The 22,949-nt window shown below is 39.7% G+C and overlaps 1 protein-coding gene across 36 annotated transcripts in view; it reads right to left on the bottom strand.

The window, feature by feature from the left end:
• Positions 1-22,949, bottom strand: part of NRXN1 (neurexin 1) — a 759,121-nt gene that overhangs the window by 127,508 nt on the left and 608,664 nt on the right. For all 36 annotated transcript variants that reach the window (XM_051616125.1, XM_051616124.1, XM_051616135.1 and 33 more), the window contains one exon: positions 1,164-1,335. In XM_051616125.1, coding sequence (XP_051472085.1) covers positions 1,164-1,335 — 172 coding nt within the window. The remainder of the gene's footprint in view (positions 1-1,163; positions 1,336-22,949) is intronic.

Below are 22,949 nucleotides of genomic sequence, written 5' to 3' on the forward strand. Positions count from 1 at the left end.
CATTTGCAATGCATACTTTCTTTTTAACTTTAAATTCTAAATGAATTCCAGGAAATTATTTGAAGGTTTATATTATCCATGGAATTTTGTTTTTAAATTATTTTTAAAAGTATCAGGTAAAGAGCTGGACTACAACTCAAACCACAACCAACAAAAAAACCTCAAATCCAAAACTCTTAATACTAGTAATTAATACAGGGAATGGCTTGCGCATTCCTTATTAGTGAAACATAACCTCCCATCCCATTCCACCCACAAGATGAAGCATTTTCTACTTTTAAACAGATAAATCAGAAGTGTCATTTATGTCATAGCAAATACGCAAACCAGAATACTTTTCAGTTACATCTCTGGGTTTGCTGCCTTTTGTTAAATACTATATACACACACATCAACTGTTAACAGATAACATGCATATCTATAAGTTACCATTAATGGCCCATTAGTTCTAGTCAATAAGAAAGGGATTGCATATCTGAAAAACCTGTTGCCTTTAAAAATGAATAAAATTAGGAACACCACAATCTGTGCATGGCATTTGTGTAAAATCAAATATAGGTCCAATCAACGTAATTCTGTATTCACATGAGTGGCCCTGTTCAGTAACCAGCATCACTTACATAAATAATATCCTGTAGCTTGCATTTTAAGTTAAGGTATCTTAATTTGGTTGGTTGGTTGTACAAATGATAATGGATACACCTTTTGCCTGCTGGAACACTTCTGCTAAATTCTTATGCTTCAGACTGCTTTACTGAGAACTTGTAAGTAAAAGAGCACAGACAACGTTTTCTTCAGTGATTGTTTTACCCCATCACTTGGAGATCGGTTTGGGAATCACTTTACTATGTAGCTTTTGTCAAAGCCTTTTTTCCCCCCTAAAACAATAATCCAATAAAATCAAATGAAAACAAGAAACAAACCCACTATTTCATGCCTTGATAACTTTATTTTTCCACTTAAAGTAATAACTTGAATTTGTGCTTTGAAACTCACTTAGGAAATGCCATCATCATAAAGTGCATATTGCTCAGGTCTCTTTAACTACTTAATTAGCTACTAAAACACTGCAAAGCTGACAATGTGTTAGAAGAGAAGCAAAATGAGTCAAACTTCACGCATCCCCCACCCTCTGAGTCACAAGTGGTTGCATAAGCCCTTACCTGCCGGGTAACGTTCAATAACTGGCCAGTTGTCCACCTGTAATGTGGCATTGCCACCACTTCTTGTGAAACGTACTACATGATATTTTCCATCATTAATGATTGCGTTGATTTCTTCAATAGAGATGTCATCAGTTCCAACATTAAATTTAACTCCAATTTTTCCTTGGTGCTGCATATTGGGAAAAAAAAAAAAAGAAAAAAAAAAGAAAAAAAGAAAAGGAACTAATTAAGAATTATTTTAGGAAGAAATACAGACAGTGTGTCATACAGGGAAGTATTTCTAACAACATCTTCCCTTCTCAGATGTAACTTCTGAAGGCTTGCATGTGGCAGTGACAAGACTTCTGACACCTCAGTAAGTCTAGACCGTCTCTTTGATGGATAATTGATATTTCTAATGAACTGTTTCACCACACTGAGTTCTATCCTATTCCAGGTGATTCAGCCCAGCATGAGGAGAGAGGAAGGAGACTAGGTCTTCTTTCTTTGTTCCCTCCCTTGCCTCCATGAGGATTAAGCACCAATTTTCCTTTTAGACTTTCAAAATTGAAAGCCTTGCCGTGTCAATTGGAAGAGGTAGGAGAATTTTCTAGGTATAAAAGCCCAGGCCCAGCCCTGCATCTCCTTTTTCCAAACCTCACTGATACTCAAAGTCTTCACAAATTATAACAAAGGAGGAAATTTCTTTTTTTCTGATGCGGAGTCTGTTTGCATCACATTGCAATAGCTCCAAATTGTTAAGACAAGAACAGACCAAGGGATAAACAAGGACTTCCCTGATCAAAGCCAGAGAGGAGTGACACACTGACAGTGTCTTGTTCCCACTTAGGACCAAGACTCTGATTTTTTTTGCTGGAATTTGCCTGTAAGCTCCTGTACTTGAGTGCACTTAGGGCTAAGCGGACGTACATTCATGCTCAGGACCAGGGCTGTAGATTTTCCAGATGATTGGCATATTTTCTTTTTTATTGTCTTTTAATTATTAAGATATTCGATCTAATGGGACATTTACATTTGAACAAAGTCTTTTAATGTTATTAGATGTTTAACTTAAGGACTTTACTTCACCTGTTTCATTCATATGCTTAATTTCTTTATACAGAAATATATACAAAGAAATATAATATTGTCCTGGCTCTAAAGCAAACTCTTCTTTTACTAATTTATGAAATGCAGATCAACACCACGTAATGATAATCGCATATATGCTTTTTGACAGTACTTTGAAGAAATCAAAGGCTTTGAGGATTAAAAAAGCTTACTAATTTTATGGTGATTCATAATTATACTATTCATAACCTATACTTTACATACCTGCTTTCCTGTTTGCTATATATATGTGTATACATATATTATTTTAGATAAAAAAATGACAAGGAAAACAACCCCCATCTTTGAGCGACTAGGACAGGTGCAGGCAAAATGAAGTGGCATAAAAGGCGAATATATATCAGCAGCTTTTCCAAAATAAGAGAATGTGGTGCAATGGCTACCAAGTTACTATTCATAAATGGCCAGATATTGGCAAGTGGAACGAATCTTTACAGACTTGAAGGCAGACTTTTAGCCTTACCTGTTACATGTATATAGTGAAAAAAGCAAGTTTCTCTGACTTCCCTACATTTGTACAGAAATACTGTGCCAAGGACGCAGCTGCAATATCAAAGCATATCACCTCATAGTTGATAAAATACTGTAAGTGATTTTTGGGTTCTGTTTCTAACATATTTGTGTTGCTGAGAAAATTAAAAGCTCCATATTTAAAGTATACATTTCTTTTTTTCACACTTCTTCAACACCTGTGGGCATTTATGCAACTTCCCATAAAACAAGGAAGCAAATCTGGGTTGCGAGTTTAAGTTTTCCATATTATTATTTTAATATTTAAGTTTGACTTCTGAACATCACACTAAACAGGATATGGACTACAGCCCCACTGTGCACACCCCTTTAGAACCACAAAATAAAATATGATTGTCCTGGTTTGAGCCAGGATGAACCAATTTTCCGTTTACTAACATTGACAATGATGCAAAGACCTGACAGTACAAGTGTCCAGACAGATGATGACACTACCAGAGTCCAATATGTCACCAGGTCAGCTGAGTTGCAATAAGCACCTCTACGTATAGATAGTGGGGTTTTCAAGCCCTTGCATAATCATGCAGCAGCTTGACTAACTGTACTTCTCCTTCACTGCAAGATAACCTAAGTCACGTTATGTTTTGTTTGTCATTGGTTAACACTGTATGCACATACAGTTATTGCGGATCAGGTGATGTACAGTAACCTACTGAGATAACCTGATCTCAACCCTTCAGCCCTGGGGTGCTTAATAAAATGGGCCTGTAGCCCATTTGAAAAAACTGCTTTTTGTTTTTCCTTCTTTTTAGAGCAACACAGCAGTGCAGAAATGGAAGAGACTGACAAAACTGAAGTATATTAAATCCCTAGTTCCGCTTTGCCAGCCTCAGCTGCATAGTGCAGTAGTAGGAATTTTCTTTTATCGCTTGCTCATTCATAATAACCTTAAAGTTATTCTGTCAGAAATGGCCTCAGAAAAATGCTGAATGAGAGGTTCTTTCTTCAGCACAGTGGTGACGGGCACTGTAGAAATATCTGTGTGTTACTAAGTACCAGAGTAAGGAAACATTACTGTTGCATGATGTTATCCTTGACAGTGACCTGAAATAGTACAGCATTTCAGGCTTGTATTTCTAGGAGGTTATGTTTGCCCACTAGCAAAGATTATAATTTCAGAGCAGCCCTGTAAAAATAAGCTCATATAGAAATAAGTACACAGGGCCCATAGAAGTCCATTATGCTGTTTACGGTTCTTAGCCTGTGTTTTATTTTTCTCAAATTCCCCCAGTTGTGAGAGAACACAGAAATGAAATAAGTTCCTTTTCCTACTGTGCCTTCATCTAATCTGAACTGGGAAAGTCCCAGTAACAGAGTGGAGACATGTAGGAGATGGAACAGTCTCCGATATTCTTTCCAGGAGACGACAGAAGAGAAGACATACTGTCAGCAGAAGACTGAAGCACTTTAAAAAGTAGTGTTAACATTGTTCTCTGTCTCTGGAAATATTTTGAGCTTCAAATGAGAAGGTGCCATGAATACTGCTATATCACCACCATTGTTCCCTGGGACAACAGGGACTTCTGATTCACCTACAGATAAGCTGGCTGTCAATTTGAGCCCCAACCAGCAGCACTTCAGAAAAGCTACACTCTTGGTTTGGAGGTGCTTTGCCCACATATCTCTTCCATTTCTGAAGCCAGACTGACTTTCTCTCCACAGTACCCACAGAGGCAGGACAGCTCATTTGGTGTTACCTAACGTACCCCCTACATGTTACCTCCATGCACAATATAGGCTTTGCCTACAGTTTAAACTCTGCTATCCAGCCACTTGCAGGAGTACAAACTCATGGGGTAAGGATAAATATGTTAATGGCTTCAAAGCAGTTGGATAAAAGCATGAGAGACACATGTTTAGCTCCAATCCTGTGTTCCTTGTGTGTTCTGGAATGCTAGGAGTTTTGACTGCTCAGACCATACTAGGGGAATGGGGTGGGCGTGTGTAGATGTCAACATTTCAAAACATTTTGTCTTCAAAAGCACTGGTAGCTACTTTTGTAATCTAGTATCTCCAGTGGAATATTTTACGGCATTTTTTATGAATTGTGTACTCTAAATACTTCTACCTTGGCTTTATTGGGCTTCTGATGAAGCCCTGAGAAAGCTGGAAAGCTGAGGAACCTGAGAACCAAGTACCAAGTGAGAAATGTGAAATGCAAATCAAGCCAGCAGCTGATAGCAACATTTGTTCCCTGTTGAACTCTAGTTCAGTGCTACTGATCTGCCAGCTCCAAATGCAGTAAAACATATCCTGGTACAAAAATATATATATATATATCTCCAGAATGATGATACTTCCTACAGCATCAGCAAGTTTTTACTGCTCTCAGTAGTAATAACTCTGGAATCAGTCAAACATGAGCATGTGCAAACTTAGCGTAACAGTAGTTTTAGAAGACACCACAGACAACCTAAGCTCATAATACTTGCAACCTTTAATCACTTGCGAGGAAAACTAATAATACTGTGACTCCCATAGGTGAACAAACAGAGGAAAAAAAAAAAATAAAGTGTGCCAGCTTGCATCTTATACTGTCAGTTGCTGAGGAACAACTTTCTGGCAAATGTGAACACAAAATCTTAGAACTAACTGATGGCTTACTTTGATTTTATTGAAGAACAATTTTCTTCAGTTTTAATAAAAAGAGTGAGTTAATTTCCACTCAAATGTAAGCAGAGACCAATATTCTATAGTATATAAATGTATGCAAAATAATTAAAATAGATTTTGGTTTTTTTGAATCCTGTAGGAAAATTTTTATGTAGAAACAGTATCATTTGGCTCAAGAAGTGAGGTGAGTGATATGTAAAGGGCAGGAGATACAATTAAACTACAAGATTAACTGAGTAACTATGTATATTTCAATAAAATAATCCATCACTATTATCCTATTGCAATCTAGTATCTTCCACAGGAAATGTTTCCTGGGAAAGACATGGAAAATATAAAAAGTCTGGGATGAGTTCTTTGAATGAATGCACCTTTTGTATTCCAGTGAAAGAACTTAACTTGCTGGATATCAGTTTTTAAATTCAGGTATTATGCCATTAACCCAACATCTTAAATTATTCTTAATATTGTTTGTTACTGCTTTTCTCTATAAAAAGTTATAAAATAAACTAATTTTTACCAACAGTAATAAAATCTTTTTACTCTTTAGTCGACTGCAGGATGACACACCATAAGAACAGGTATTCTCCTGTCAAGTTTTGTGTCCCTTCATTAATTCAGAAAGGTAACCATTTTCAGGGATGGATTATAGCTTTCAGTATTTTGACATACTGTAAACAAATATAGGAAGGGTTTGAAAACTCTATAAGAGGACTAGCAGGCAAAGTTATCAGTCATAGGTAGGCACTTCAAGCAAGGAAGCACAGATTTTTGCTTGTTTCTGATAGGGTGCACCCACCAGGTATTCAGTGTTTGATAGTCTGGCATCTGACAAGTGGGAAACTGTTTTGTTTCTCCTTCTTTTCCTAAAAGCTGAAAATCCGTAAGTACTGTGGAGCAGGAGAAGGAAGGGGAAAACAAACTAAAAAAAAAAAAAACTGCCAAAAACCACAACAAACCAAACTTCTCCCTTTCCTGGTTGCCTAGTGAGGAGACTGAGCTATTCCCTGTGTTCCTTCTTGCCAGTTCTCACCATTCCATTTCTTTGCAACTTTCCTAATATTTGCTTATTTCTTAAATCCACAGATCTGGAGACCACAGGTTATGAGAAAATCCCTCCTTCCATTTTAGACCAAGCTCCTTGTTCCGTAATTGTACAGAAAAGCTTAAAATCCAAAGCCTTGCAGGCTACTGCATTGGCAGGCTACCAGAAAGAACTGAAAATCATGTTAAATCCCATTATTTTAAACTAAATGCTCGATTTTTTCAGCTGGAGGTATAATCTGCCAGTGACACTGATTTCCTTACCATTGTATCAAATCTAAGCAAAATGCATCAAAGTGGGCTTCCTCTCAATCCAGTCTCCCAGCAATTTTGATTGCTTCTCCTTCCTCATTGGGCTTGTTTCCAGAAGTTTTGTTCTGCTTTACTTGATTCTCAGCCTCCTGGTCTCTAACACAGTGAGACTGGCAGGATAAACTGACAATACTTCCAAAATGGTCTGTGAGACTTTATCTACAGCTGACTAGTCTTTTTGAGCCTCCAGTACATCACATGCTTGCATTCAGGAAGTTTTTTCAGGACTTGAAGGATATCATTACTTGGCTTGAGAGGTTGCTAGAATTCAAATGTGACCCTTGTGACCTGCAAGAGATGCAGTCAGGTGTGTGGTACCTGTTTGCACACACCAATTTGAAATGTGAAAGTGGCAACAAAATCCTGCTTAACACTATGCTAATTCATACTGTTCAGGGAGGAAAAAATATTGTCTGTAGAGCCACAAATATTACCCAGATTTCCTGCAGAACAGGCGCATGCTGACCTAAGTGCAACCCCCAGGAAACCTTTCTCATCTACACCAAGATCCTTCCAAAGACAGTACAAGGCACTTGAAAAACAGTTCTGCAATAATAAATATACAGAAACAAACTTTTTTCTCCTTCCCTATTTTTGGGATCCTCAATCAGTTGCTTCATGGAGTTTGTTAAAGAGAGAGAATTTGCAACACATTTTGCTCTCATGTTTTACTCAGAAGCTCTGAAAGATCATTTTGAAACCTTTAAATTACCCCAGTTTCATGCCATTAAGTTATCTAGAGTTTCTGAATCCATACAGAAATAGTAAAAATTCATTGTCCATCAGATGCCCCTGGTGGACATATAAGAAATGCACTGCCACTATAACAATATTATGTATGCAAATCCACACAGATGCCACCAGAGCTGTGGCACTCTTAAATATTGCTCTGTAAAAACTAAGCAGCTTCTAGCCTCAAACCAATGACCCTTAAAAAAGGTAAGCAAAATATGGCCCCAGCATCACACTAATTTACAACTGAGGAGTACCTGAACAGAAAAGCTACCTAAGTGGCTCACTAAGTGGAAGAAGCAAAAAATGACTTAAAAAAGAGGGGTTTTAATGCCACAAAATTCCATATATTCATTCACAGAACAAAAAGCCTGAGAAGAAGGTATCATAGAAGTGTTCACTGCCCCAGAATTTCAAGGTAACTCTTTACTACTACGAAATAATTACTTGTATCACTTTAAGCTTTAAAATAATGGTCCTCACAGGCTGCTTTAAGTGTTGTAACAGCAATTCAATTTATACCTAAAGCTCTGCCAGCAGAAAGTGTAGAAATATTTATAAACCTACAATTCTGACACTTCATCTCTCAGACTACAGTTTTCCTGTTTAGCTTTAAACATTGTAATTCTCACTGCTACATATCCTAGCTATATTATTTCAAGTTATTCTGATGATGCATTACTGAGATGGTATCATTACCCTAACAACCAGGCCCCCAAAACACAATAGCTATGAAAGACATATGGTGCAGAGCCTGCAGGAGCAGCATACTGCATTGTATTATCCACTCAGCACCATTACTGCAGTACACAAAATTAATTTTTTTCTGAGAAAACATGCAGTAAAGAACAATTTAAGTAGTCAGCCCTTAACATGGTGTTTTCTGTCAAAAAAGCATGTAGCACAGAAATGGCTTGATCTTGCTAGGACCTCACCAAGGATTCCAGTCATGGTGAGATGGTATGGATGGGTTGAAGAGACTACAGATGCTGTTATACCAAACAGAGCCTAATTTGAAGGATTTATTTTTATTTTTATTTTTTTTTTAACTACTGGCTAAGGTAATTCAAATACTTTGACTTTGTTCTTCTATGGTTATTTTCCACATAGGCAGAAACCTGCCTAAGGAATGACATACTCATTGGAAGCTCCAGGTACTAAAAAATGACAAACACTGTTCCTCTCCATACATACATTAACACGTTTCCAGAGGAGCAAACTAAGATTTGAAAATTAGGCTGGCTTTCCAATTTTTGTAGTGTTTTTATACAGAGATGATTAAAATAGTGTTCCTGGGACTTGCTACAGTCATCCAAAGGTGTAAAGATACTCTTTGACACAAAACAAACAAAACAAAACAAATGAGTGACACCTTGATATCAGTATAATCTAATCCACAATGGAAATTGAGCTGGTTTAAGTGTATTGATTTCTGTGCTTAGAAAGGCTTCACAGAACCCTTCTGATAACTTGCTTGTCTGAAACAAATCCAAAATCAGTCAGAGGGAGGTATAACTGGAACCAGAAGTGGAGAATCAGCAAATTCTCAAGCAGGCTTTCATGCTAAATTATTAATAGCCATATGATCAACACACATGCACGTGAAAACAAAAGTAATGAATTTTTGAGAATCTTGGCCAAAAGGCCCCTGTAGGGAATTATTAAAACCCAAGAATGGTTTTGACACTCAACTGCTACTGAGTGCTGGGTCCTACACTTGGGCCACAACAACCTCATGCAACACTACAAGCTTGGGGAAGTGTGGCTGGAAAGCTGTCTGGCAGAAAAGGACCTAGGGGTTCTCATTGACAAGCAGCTGAATATGAGCCAGCAGTGTGCCCAGGTGGCCAAGAAAGCCAAAGGCATCCTGGCTTGTAATAGAAATAGTGTGACCAGCAGAAGTAGAGAGGTGACTGTCCCCCTGTACTCAGCACTGGTGAGGCCACACCTGGAGTATTGTGTCCAGTTTTGGCCACCTCAATTCAAGAGACATATTGAGGTGCTGGAGCAAGTACAGAGGAGGGCAACAAAGCTGGTGAAGGGCCTAGAGAAAAAATCTTATGAAGAATGCTTGAAGGAGCTGGAAATGTTTAGTTTGAGAAAGAGGAGGCTGAGGGAAGACCTCATCAGTCTCTACAACTACCTGAAAGGTCATTATAGAGAGGTTGGTGCTGGTCTCTTCTCACAGGTAATTAGTGACAGAACAAGAGGGAATGGCTTCAAGCTGCAATAGGTTTAGACTGGACATGAGGAAATTTTTTTCACAGAAAGAGTGGTTAGACACTGGAATAGGATGCCCAGGGAGGTGGTTGAGTCACCATCCCTGGATGCATTTAAGGGTCGTTTGGATGTGGTGTTGGTGGATATGGTTTAGGGTAGGACTTTGTAGAGTAGGGATGATGGTTGGACTCAGTGATCCCAGCTGTCTTTTCCAACCTGAATAGTTCTATGATTCTATTAGTTTTAATGAAAAGTTATCACCTACCCGTAATTCACATTTTTTATAAGCTTTACTTTCTTATTAATGACAATAGTGAATATTTCCAGATGCTTATAACTGGGACAAAGTACTTTATAAACACTCTTTAAATGCAGACTTGGTATTCCATTATTGTTGTCATTGCCTGTATACAAGTGTGTTTCCAGAATTCTTTCCTAACCCTTGTTCCCTTGCTTTGGAGTCTCCCATTGGAAACAACCCATTCCTCATTCATATTGGCTGCTAAATATTCATTATTGATAAATCAGAGAGGCACTGAGTGGTGGGAATTGGAATGGACCTCTGGAGATCATCTAGTCCAACCCACTGCCAGAGCAGGGCCATGTAAAGCAAATCCCACATGAACATGTCCAGGTGGGTCTTGAAAGTCTCCAGAGAAGGAGACTCCATGACCTCTCTGGGTAGCCTGTCACCCTCATGGGAAAGAAGTTTCTCCTCATGTTGAGGTGGCAACATGGACATATGTGACAGAAAATGAAAAAAAAAAAACAACCAACAAGCTAACCAGCCCACAAAGTGACTTAAAAGCCAAGTGTCCAAACAGTGGACCTAGATAGATATTTTTGCTTTCTATCTGTAAAATGAAGACAACACCATACTCTCATTTCAGGAATTTACTGTGTATCTGAAACAATTCATAACTGCAATGTAGTTAAGCAGAAGTAGAACCAAAGAAACCCAACCCAACAAAAAGATCAGTTACTGGTCTGTGAGATAAATGTTCAATTGAAGTGAAAAGACCTCACACAAGGAAACATGGCTATGCTATTACCAGACAGCAGAGCTACAACATGCCATCAGTTGGGCTTGGGCTTACTACAGAAAGGCAAATCCTGGCTGTTCTATTTTCTGACCAGTCCTATTGTTTCCTTTGCCAGCTTTCTTTCTCTTATCAAGTGTAGAGTCATCTTACATCAAGCTTTAATACCATGTATATTTTTCTCAATGGTAGTAGTTTCCTTTACCTTAGCTTTCTTCATCTTGAAGATCTTTCAGAATCAAAACCAATTTGGCAATTTCCATGCACGCTGTGCTGAGATATATAGTGCAGAGTAGCCTATTGTCAGTGCTACCATGGAAGATCTCACTTCCTTTGATCAGTTAATGCTGCAGAGCATATAAAAATTCTTACACTGAATACATGTAGGATATGAAGTGATCAAACAGCTTTAGTTGACTGGACTGTGAAATCCAACGGGTAGCTGGAAAGGGAAAACAAAATCTGATAGCTACCTGTATATTCTCCTCTGCTACTGCTGCTAACAGCCCCCAAGGTTTGAATGACATTGCTTTGACATCTTGAAAAACAAAGAAAAACAAAACAAAAACTGTGAAAGAGAAGTGCCACAAAGGGCTGTGTACAGGACATCATTAGTGTTCATGAACAGCTTCTATAGGGAGGAAATTATCGAAGGAAACATTGCAAATAGCACAAGCACCTTCAACAATATGCTCTTTGAAGTGCAAGAAAGCTTCCAAATAAACTGAATTGTATTTAGAAGAAACCTACCAGATATTTGAAAAGGCCAATCCCAAGCAAATCAGACAGAATTGAAGCAGAAGTTAACCCAGAGCTTTCCATATAACAGAACTCGGTACTGTCAGGCTCTGGATGTCTCTTCAAAGTAGGGAACAGTCATTAATCATAGAATGGTTTGGGTTGGAAGGAACCTTAAAGATCATCTAGATCCAACCACTCTGCATTGGCAGGGACACCTCCCACTAGATCAGGTTGCTCAGAGCCCCATTCAACCTGGCCTTGAACACTTTCAGGGATGGAGCCTCCACAACTTCCCTGGGCAACCTGTTCCAGTGTCTCACCACCCTCTTAGTAAATAATTTCCTTCTAATGTGTAAGAGAAAAGAGGGGCAAGAAAGGGCAAGGAGGGGAAATGAATAGGCTTAATTAACCCCGTTTCACAGGTGCAGAAGCAAAGATGACTGAAGAGACCTGAGCAGTGCTACCAAGCAGCAGAGGTAGGAAAAGGGACATAAGCAGCAGCATCTGTCACTTTGGTCTCTCAATAAGCAATACTAATGTTGGACAGGGGTAAAATGCCAAGACATAACTTTTGCAGAAACATCTCCCACAGCCACCTTCTCCTGCTGTTTGGAAGAAACTAGTTCTTTGAATGCAAAAAGTACAATGCATGATGTTTGCATAGACAACTGATCTCCATGCAGACTTCTACACTGTTAGTAAAAAGTTAATCCAGAGCCTTGCAAAGTGTTACAGCACTGCTTGAAGTCCAGCAAGGAAGAAACATGCCTGAATGACATGTCTGAGGCCATAAAATAGGTAGTGTGTATTTCAGTGACCTATGGAAAAAAAAAAAAATCTAAATCCTCATAGCTCTCAAAAGCAAACACCTTAATTCCCCATTCCTAGAGGAATGCTTTGGATGCAAAGATACCAAAGAGCTGAATGGCGACAAGTCCAGAAAGTCTGGCCCAAATTCTCAAAATACGTTTAGGTGCCTGAAATCCATGCAGAACCAGAAACTCTGAGGATTCATGTTTAACCTTGGCACCTTGCCAAGATGCTTTAACAAGAAAGAGACCAGAAGGACTCTTTTCTTTCCTAGCAGTGCAGATAATTTCCCAATCTGAAAAGAAACTTGCTTTGGTGGTGGAAAGTTTCACAGAATCATAGAATCACAAAATGGTTAAGGTTGGAAGGGACCTTAAAGATCATCAGGTTTCAACCTCCCTGCTATGAGCAGAGACACCTCACACTAGACCAGGCTGCACTAAGCCTCATCCAACCTGGCCTTGAACACCTCTAAGAAGAAGAAGAAGGCTCCCACAACCTCCCTGGGAAACCTATTCCAGTAACTTACTATCCTCTTGGTTAAGAATGTCTTCCTGATGTCTAACCTAAATCTCCCCTCTTTCAGTTTAAAACCATTACCCCTTGTCCTCTCACTACCCCCTCAGGTGAAAAGCCCCTCCTCAGCTTTCCTGTAGCCCCTTCAGGTACTGGAAGGCAGCTATAGGGTCTCCCTGAAGCCTTCTCCTCTTCAGGCTGAATAGCTCCAAATCCCTCAGCCTGTCTTCATAGCAGAGGTGCTTCAGCCCTTTGATCATCTTTGTGGCCCTTCTCTGGGCTCTCTGCAACAGCTCCAGTCATTCCTGTGCTGAGGGCTCCAGAGCTGTACACAGTACTCCAGGTGCAGCCTCACCAGAGCAGAGTAGAGGGGCAGAATCCCCTCTCTGGCCCTGCTGGTCACACTTCTTTTGATGCAGCCCAGGATGCACTTGGCTCTCTGGGTTGTGAGTGCTCACTGGCAGCTCATGTCGAGCTTTTCTTCCACTAGTACGCCCAAGTCCTTTTCCTCAGGACTGCTCTCCAGCCATTCTTCCCCCAGGCTGTATTTGTGCCTTGGGTTGTGCTGACCCAGGTGCAGGACTTCACATTTGGCCTTGATGAACTTGGCCATTTGCTCACCTCTCAAGCCTGTCAAGGTCCCTCTGGGTGGCCTCCCTTCCCTCTAGGGAGTCAACTACTCCACACAGCTTGGTACCATCAGCAGACTCGCTGAGGATACACTCAATACCACTGTCCATGTCTCCAACAAAGATGCTGAACAGCACTGGTCCCCATACTGACCCCTGAGGAACACCACTCATCACTTTCATCCACTTGGACACTTAACCATTGACCACAACTCCCTGGGTGCGGCCATCCAGCCAATTACTGATTGACCGAGTGGTCTGTCTGTTGTTTCAGAAAATTCCTAGCCTAATGCTGGAATATCATGCATTGTACAGGACCTTAGGCAAATGTAAGAGAAACATTGTACCTGACTTCCCCTTGCCTCTTGTGTTGCCTCACCCCTTCTCTTATGTGAAAAACACAAAAGCAGAAGGAGTCTTGGCTCCATGCCTGTCTTGGAGCCAAACAAAAGGGCAATGCTGAAGGCAGGTCAAAGGATTAGTAAATATCTTCTTTCTGAACCCTCCTATCCCACACTGGTACTGCTGGAGGAAGTGGTTGAGCTTAGTGGCTTACCACTTGGCTTGGCACAGAAATCCTTCACTACTGTTTTATAATGAAATTTATCCTTTAATGATTGACCATATCAATAGAGCTTGGCCAGTTCAGAAGACACAGACAAATTAGGCAGAATGCAAGGAGGAGCTGTTTTCTTTTCCCCATCACATCAACACCAGCAACACTGCTAAAAAGAGCCCACCCTTAGTGTCAGAATGTTGTTTTCTTCACTGGAATCATAGAATCATAGAATGATTTGGGTTGGAAGGAACCTTAAAGATCACCTAGTTCCAACCTCCTCCCACTAGACCAGGTTGCTTGAAACCACATCCAACCTGGCCTTGAACACCTCCAGGCATGGGGCATCCGCAATTTCCCTGGGCAAGCTTTGCCACTGTCACACCACTCTCATAGTGAAGAATTTCTTCTGAATATCTAATCTAAATCTGCCTACATTTTCCACTAAAAATAGCCACTTCAGGCCAGTTTAGGTCCCACCTGTTGCCAGGGCATTAGAGGCTCTTAATGGCTCTTGACAGCCCTGTCTGGCCACACCTGGGCCCTGCTGGCAGCCAGCTGCCATTTCTACCCAGCTCTGGACCTTCAGCTCCCATCTCTGAGCTACCATTTGGCCAGACCTCAGACCTGCCTTGTCCTCACCTTTGTATCCCAGGGCCATGGCACTGCTCTGCTGGGCCCAAAAGAGCAGGATCAGGCTTAAATGATGTCCAAACGTATTATTTGTGTTCATGAGCACAATGGCACTTAAAAAATCCCTAACAGTATATAAATACTCACTTTACAACATGTAGTGCAGCAGCCGTTAACAGCTAAAATTGCAAAATGCATCATTGTCTTCAAAACCGCACAAGGGAATGGAATAATGTCATCCTTGGAGTTATAAATTCTTCACTTATGCACTTTAGAATAGACTTTTATTACTGTTGGAAATTATCACGTTGCAAATTAGGTTTGTTAGGCAACCAACGATCAACTTTTTAGGGTATTATTCTAACCTCCCTGATAGTGTACTGATTTCTGCCCTTAGTGCATCTTTCTTCTCTTTGTGCTTTTATATACACGGTAGATATTTACCTCTGAAAGTTAAAACAAGTAACTCCACTGAAGTCAAGGCCACTTTAGAAACAGCAACATGGTAAAACCAGGGTATCTCTCATTAGTCAGCTGTCACTTTTTCAGAGCTTCTGCCTCTTACTGCTATTCTCAAATATTTCAGCGTGGAAGAGATGTGATGGTAAAATATTTGGCAGACAGCTGCTGCAAATTATGTGTTTTCACTATCTTTATTAAAATTCTGGCTTTATTGAGATCAGGATTTTCCTAGAAAAACCTTATCAGAAACAAGACATATAACTGTTTTCATTTTCATACTTCTATAGTTTTAATGTTAGTGAGGGACCATTTGAAAGGAAAAAAACAGCAGAGGGCAGGGTTCTACACACGAGAAGACCCCCACTATAAACAGCTGCCCTACAAATACATCCTCTCTCTGTAGCTCATCCACTCTAAAATGCAACTTAGCTGGCTGGTGTATCTGTGACTTGTGACATACAAATATTTGATTACTTGAAAGCTGCAAACAGCTTTGCTTCTATTTGGTCAGATAAGCCTTTGCAAATGCATCAGGATGGCAGGGAAGAGAATGGACGTCTCTAAAAGGGGATTCATGGAGCTGTTGGGTCAATTTCCACTCTTAAGACTTCTTAAAAACATAGCAGGGGAAAAATAGCCTTCTAGGCAGCTTATGTTTGACATGCCTTGTGCTCTGCAGCAGATACCCAATGTCTTGCTGGCTTTGCTAGTGCCACAGAGGTGAGGTTTACACGTGGGTGAACAAACCACTCTGGAGCAATTCATTCAAGAGCATTAGGCTCAAAATGGCTTTAGTATAGCATCAGGTGAGGTAAGTGTGCATGTGTATGTGTGTGGCTGTGCATTCATACAGCCTTTCTGACATTCTTCTGTACTCAATGTGGTAACTTTAAGGCTATAAAAAGCAAACCTTATTTCCATTTCTTCACTGTTTTTTCCAAATTGTCCTTTGCCCATTAAGCAGCAGTATCACTAGAGGACATTATGCACAAATTTTTTCACCTGAAGTAAAGTTAGCTTTTTGCCACCTCTACTTTGCCCGTGCAACTCCTAATGGATTTCTTGGCTCATTCACCATAGCAAAGGGCATTTATGATTGACAGATCTCACTAGTAAGCATTCTCTCATTTCCTCTTTCAGCTCTGGACATCCTGGGGACTGCTCATGCAGAGCATTGTGCAAGTACTGTGCCCATCCTGCTGTGAAGAAACTCCACAAACTTCAGCACATAGGACATAGCACAAACCAGGAATCCACTGGAGCATCTCTTCCACTAAGCTTTATATTACAGGATGACTTAGTTTGCCTCCTAGAAAATAACAACTATTTTCTGTGCCTCATCCTACGCTCAGAAACTAAACTTGAAGTAGAGAGACAGGTAATGACAATCAAAACTTTTTCCACCTTCTTTCACCAATATATACACATCATGATCTATATACATGTATGCAGATGCCTCCATGTATGTATACTTGTACATCTGTATGTTTCATGTATGCATACATACACAAATATATGAATGAGAAAGTGAGACAGAACATCCTACTGCACAAAAAACATATATAGGGATAAGAATACAAACCTACATATGTGTTTGCCATTACTGCTTAGGGAAAGGTGTTCAGGGACTAAGATGATGAGCAGAGCAGGACAACCATGGTAAACTGGATTCTATGGTAATTATAATATTAAATAATAGCATTTGTAATCAACTGAAGTCAGAAATAAGTGACGTGCTTTTTTCTTCATAGGCAACAAATTAGAGAAGGATGAGGTTTGCAGAAGATATATATTCTTGAGCTTTGCAGTTTTGTTCTTTGACTAATTTAACTAAAGCTGTTCTAATTGAAAATGTCTTCAGTGTTCCAGTTCCAGTGCTGATGGATGTTTGCCCCCTGCAGAATATTATCAATTAAGAGACTTATTTTAGCCATAAAAATAAAATAATGCTCTGTTTATTGTTAACAGAGAGACTAAACTATAATAAGGATTCCTGATTAATTACTTATCAAGTAGAATACCTTAATTAGGGTCGAGTTCTATGACAGCTTAATTTATTCTTTGATTTCTTTGTGTGAACATGTTTCTCTCTGAACAACTGATTCACAGCTCAATTCAAACTCTTCTACTGTATTTTTATTTTTAAAGGAAAATTAAATAAAATCAACAAATTATAGAAGGATAAGGTTTGCAGAAGACCCTAACCCTAACCTACCTTCCTTCCTTCCTTCCTTCCTTCCTTCCTTCCTTCCTTCCTTCCTTCCTTCCTTCCTTCCTTCCTTCCTTCCTTCCTTCCTTCCTTCCTTCCTTCCTTCCTTCCTTCCTATACCGCTTATAGCTCAGAAAAGCCAGTAAAAACAGGAAAAAAAAACAACAACCAAATAAAAAAACAACAACAACAAAAACTCCAAACAAACACACAAACAAAAATTAAAAACAACCCAAAAAAACCCAAAAAACTGGGCAGCTCTTAGCTTGGAAGGATTTAGACTGGGTTCAGGAAACACTTTACTATTATCCCACACCATGTCACTGCGGGCTGCAGTAATTCCCACTCCAGTGAGTCCAAGCGGTCCCACTTGGTGATTCCCATGAAACAACCTACACAACCATTCCAAAGCCAGAAGTACATCTTAAATGCTGTCCCAATACAGTCACCTGATTTCCTGCCCTAACCCTCGCTTTCCTAGCTAAGCTCAAGTTTTCAGGTTTCACTTTCCATAGCACAGCCAGACAGAACTGTGACCCCACTCCACTTCTCCCGTCTTCTTCCTGCAGAAAATGCTGTATAAAATGGAAATGTGACATGAAGGTTCAGGTCAGCAGAGCATGAAGGTGGCCTCGGGGATCTTTGAAAACACATTCATGATTAAAATATCAACACACTGCTGTGTTACAGCACCTTCCCCACAGCCTGGTCTTGAAGATGTTTCCCATTAATCAGTGGCATTAGATTACGAAATTAAGGGTTGCTCTCTACTTGCCCTCCTTCTTTCTTATGTATCTTGTAATCCATGTATTGTCCCCATACCCCCAAAAGCACTTCCAACCATATTTTCCAAAGAGAATCTGGTAAAATATATGGACATAAAAAGTACTGTGCACAGTGTCCCCCCTGGGCAATCCTTTTAGGGATATTATTGTTGGTAATAATTCGCTTTGCTTAAAAAAAGCAAGTAAGGGCAAAATAACAAATGCAAACATGGAAAAATGATGCAGAAATATATATTGAATGATTGTATAGGCTTCAAAAATAATTTTGTATTGTGTAGACTTAGAAGAACCGTTCAATGTATATATACTGGCTGCACAAAAATTATTTTATACCTTCTTGCCACCACAAGAATAGCTTCAGCAAACAGTTCTAACCAACCCAGTGAGCCAAATCATAAAACTTCAGGCAGTCATGAAAAGCTATTGATTTTTTTTTTAACATTCCTTCAGCTGTAAATTTCTATTGACATGTGACAAAAACGTGCAAGTGGCATTTGCTAGTATAGCCATTGTGGGAAAAGCCAAGATTGGAGCTTCTGTGTTAAGTTACATTGGTTAAGCCACTCAGCAGTTTAATGTGGCCAGCTTCAGACTGCTGCAGTCAATCTTGGAGCAAATAAAACACAACACATACGTTTCCCAATAGCAATAATCAAAACTGACGTTTCCAGATTTTGCTGGAAACAAAAGTGCAGCAAGAAGAAATGAGCTGTTTATTTCTCTTTATTCCCGGAAAACAGACTCGTAACAACTGTTCCTGTGGATTTATTTTATTTTTTTGAAGTTAGATTATCTATCCCATGTTGTTACATGACTGATACCTCCTTCTGATACCTCCATCCTTCCTCCTGACCCACATAAAGGGCTAAGGAGATGTGACCCTTTCTTGCTATGATTGGTGCAACTTCATTCCCTGCAAGCAATGATATTTGCCAGGGCTATGACATTTGCAATGACATAGCCAGGGCTAGGACATCCTAAGAAAAGTTATCACAAGGCTGAGCTACTTATTGCTTCTCTAAACATTTTCAACCCTCCTCACATCAGAAGAAAGAGCTCATTCCCACTGGAGCTTGGGTCCTCTATTCACCATCAGAGTCAGCTGCTGCCAGTGCCTCTGAGATAACACTAACCTTTTTCATGTTGAAGGTGTGTCTGCAGCACAGGTTGGGCCACTCTCTCCTGCAAACAAATGCTATAAAGGTGGGGCAAGAAACTTTCAACAGCAACTCAAATGCAAAGCTGCCAGCAGCTGGTGTTGCATACAACACTGCAACGCTACTACTACTCTAACTCAAACAAGCTAGAGCAGTTTGCTTACATCTACCCGCAATATATTCTCATTTCTGTCTGACTATACTGTGGTTTGCACTCAGGGTCTCACTTTAAATTTGTTGTTAAGAAGACAAGGGTTGAGGAGATCTCAGGAGTGCAAACTTATAATGGTTTTTAAAATCGTAAGGTGGGAAACACAGGTAAATATTTATTTTGCTGCCTGTGTAAGAAAATGTGCTACTGAAATTATATTATCAGTTTCAAACCAAATTGAGCAAAACATAAAAAAACTGCACATTTGACCAGTTCCTGGAGCAGCTTGCTCTGGACCTCGTGGGAAGGACTCACGTAGGAGAGGTTCTTGGAGGACTCTCTCTCATGGGAGGGACCTCGTGGGGAAACGGGAGGACTGTAAGGAATTCTTCTTCCTGAGGAGGAAGGAGTGGCAGGAACCACCAGCCTGTGAACTGACTCTAAACCCCATCCCCTGTCCCCCTGTGCCGCTGGGGGGAAGGAGGGAGAGAAACCAAGAAAAAGAAATTTGGGCCCAGGAAGATGGCAAGGGTGGGGCAACGTATTTAAGTACTGCTCTGTGTGTTGTCTGTGTTCTGTGTGCATCTGATGCATGTTAAATAAAATTGGTATTTTTCCTCCAGATGAGCCTGAATCTCTAAATCGTGAGTGAACCCTCCTTGTCTCAATCTATGAGCTTCTAGTTGGCTTTTGTCCTTCCCATCCAACAGTGTGTGATGGGGGAGGGAGGGAAGAGGTGAGTGAGCAGCCACATTTGTTGTTACGTTAGGCCCAAACCACAACATTAAGTTAATATTGTAATTCTTGGCAACAACTGTAGACCTGTTTCCACCTTCCAGAATCATACTCTGGAGACTTTCTCCAGGTTTGTCACCAGCACCAAAGTGGTGTAACACAACAGTGAAGGGGGCTAACAGAGGAAAGGGCATTGCCATGACTTCCTTAAAAGTACTCACCTCACTATTTTGATCTATGCTTCATATTAGAAAGAAAAATGCATAATGACATTGTATATTTTAAAAACCACTTTCTCAGTCTCCAACTATATAGTTGCTAGCATCCCATTACAGCTTCTGCAGACCAGCAAACTGCTGGTATTTATTATTAAATGAAATGTAATTTCAAACTCCTGGAAAAAAAATGGATACCATGTATTTGAAGGACTTGCCTGCACCTGCCAACATTTGTCTCACTATTGCAGAGGTTATAGGAAAAAATAAAAGAGTCTCAGTGTTACAAGACTCCCAGTTTAATACTTTTGAGTGCCATACACTTCCAGAGTCACTTTATAGTATCTCTTTGTTTTAGTTAAACTTTTGTACAATAAGGATAACATCTACAATGCCAGCGAGGATGCAATATGATAACAAAACCCACAGAGATTGGCAAGAACATAAAGATTTTTCAATCACAGAACTTAGTCTGCAAAGTTTAAGCCGGACGTTTGGAAAAGGGATTTTGTTTTCCACATTTTTCTTTTATGCAGCAAATTCCTAAGCCTTTTTCAAAGGAATGTAAGCCTGTACAAAGCACATATATATCAATTAATCATGTTCATATCATATCTGGAAAACACTTCTGCCATCTCCTCTTTGAGATGTTATTTTTAGAGTTGGAGGAGGAGCATACATAGATGGAAGGGAAAACACAGAAGAAACTGCATCTGCAATCACATTTCCTGATTAGATCTTCACAGAGTGCTGCCTGTCTTACTCCTACTGGTAAATATAGGGCAGTAAATGCCTTCAGTACTGACTCTTTCTCATGCTCTGTCCCTGTCATCTTTGCAAGTCAAGAATGTGTATTCTTAAGTACAAGAAAATAGAGTTCATAGGTATGAATCCAGGTTTTTTTATTTCTCAGTATAGGTCACAAATCCAGGCACAGAAGCCCCTACTCTGAAAGAGAAAAAATGAAATTAAAATCTCATTGTTTTATATAAGAACCACCTTAACAATAGCTTAAAAAAGTATAGGGCTTTAGGGAGCTACACAAAACAGTGAACACAAAAGATATGGAGAATTGTATTTCTCTTGTTTGTATTTTTAGAAAAGGTAAAATTGTCTCTAACAAGAAGTTATATAGTTATAAGAGAAAGTTTCATGAAAACCTGAAGTAATCCAAGCTTATTAATACCTTGTTAATATATTATTAATACCAGAAGAAAACTCTGAGGATTTATGTGGCTCAATAAGCTGTTATATTACTTCCATACCTTAATTTATTCACAGTATGTACTCGGATTGATAAAAATAAACGTTTCACTAGGGTTGTTGGTTTTTTGTTCAGAATATGGGTGTAGACTGAAAACTAAAGAGGAAGGTTCCATCTTCTAAGCTTTGAAATATTAGGAGCTCTGTTAGCAAAAAAACAGGATGTGAAGAAGAAACAATCAGCTTTATGAAAGGCACTTCATTAACCCACATACTTTATAATTTGCTCACTCAACTATCTGCTTTTCCTCTTCTCAGCAGGAACATAAATAGCAAAGACTATCATGAGCTGTTTGTTATGCTGCTAGAAGACTGTTAATCTTACCAAATATACCACAGAGCACTTACTGCTACATATTTATTTATTTAGATTTAGAGCGTGATTGAAGAGAAAACAGAAACCATCTATCTTGAAGATGCATCTCAACTGATACCTAAATTGCAGCATTGCACTTCAATAAAATTTAACGGAGCTGGAGAATTTAAAGAAATGAAGTGTTCTACCCCTGCCAGCAATTTCTGCGCTTATTATCAAGGTACTATCAAAAACATACTGCCAAGAAAATTTCAACCAGCATTGCAGGTAGGACCAATATGCATTGAGTGGGAAGAAGAGATAGAGTGGGAGCATCAGAGCTCTTCCCTCCCATGCAATGGACAGGGAAATTTGTGTCCGAGCAAGGGGATGATAACAGAAGAGTCAAGCTCCCAAGACAGGGATTTGCAGACAACAAGGAGCTGCAGGGCTTAAAGTAAGTTTTTTTTGGGACCCAGCTATTATTTTAATAGCCAGGACTGAACTGGACTGAACCACCTGCAGCAAAACTGCATATAATCTCCCTCTCCTCAAATAGGAGCTTTGCAATATGCTGGGATAGTAAGTCCACTTTCCATTGGGGAGAGGGGATGGTGGATGAGAGAGGAGCATGGGTATGTGCATACCAGAGGTAGAAAGTTAGGAAACAAAATAATTAACACTAAAAGACCAATATTATTCAACTGCAAGAATAAAGGGCATTCAGCAGTGCAATCTCTTTGCTTTTTTTTCTGTATTTATTTGTAATGGGTCTGAGCCAACGTTCCTCACAGTGGGAGATTTCTTATGGCATCCAGGAGGCTTTGATGAGGCCCATATTTACTCATTTGCACAATGTATTTATCTGCACCTCTGACTGTGCTGATCAGCATGTAGCAGCAAAGTCCCCTGAATGCTTTAAATAAGCCCCCCACTTATTAAACAGTTCCAAGCTCAGATTGAAAAGCCTCACAGAGTCAACACTACCTGAGTCATTCCTCTGGGAGAATTATGGCCTGAATAT

The sequence above is a fragment of the Apus apus genome, chromosome 3 (assembly GCF_020740795.1).
Source record: "Apus apus isolate bApuApu2 chromosome 3, bApuApu2.pri.cur, whole genome shotgun sequence".
NCBI classification, from domain to species: Eukaryota; Metazoa; Chordata; class Aves; order Apodiformes; family Apodidae; genus Apus; species Apus apus.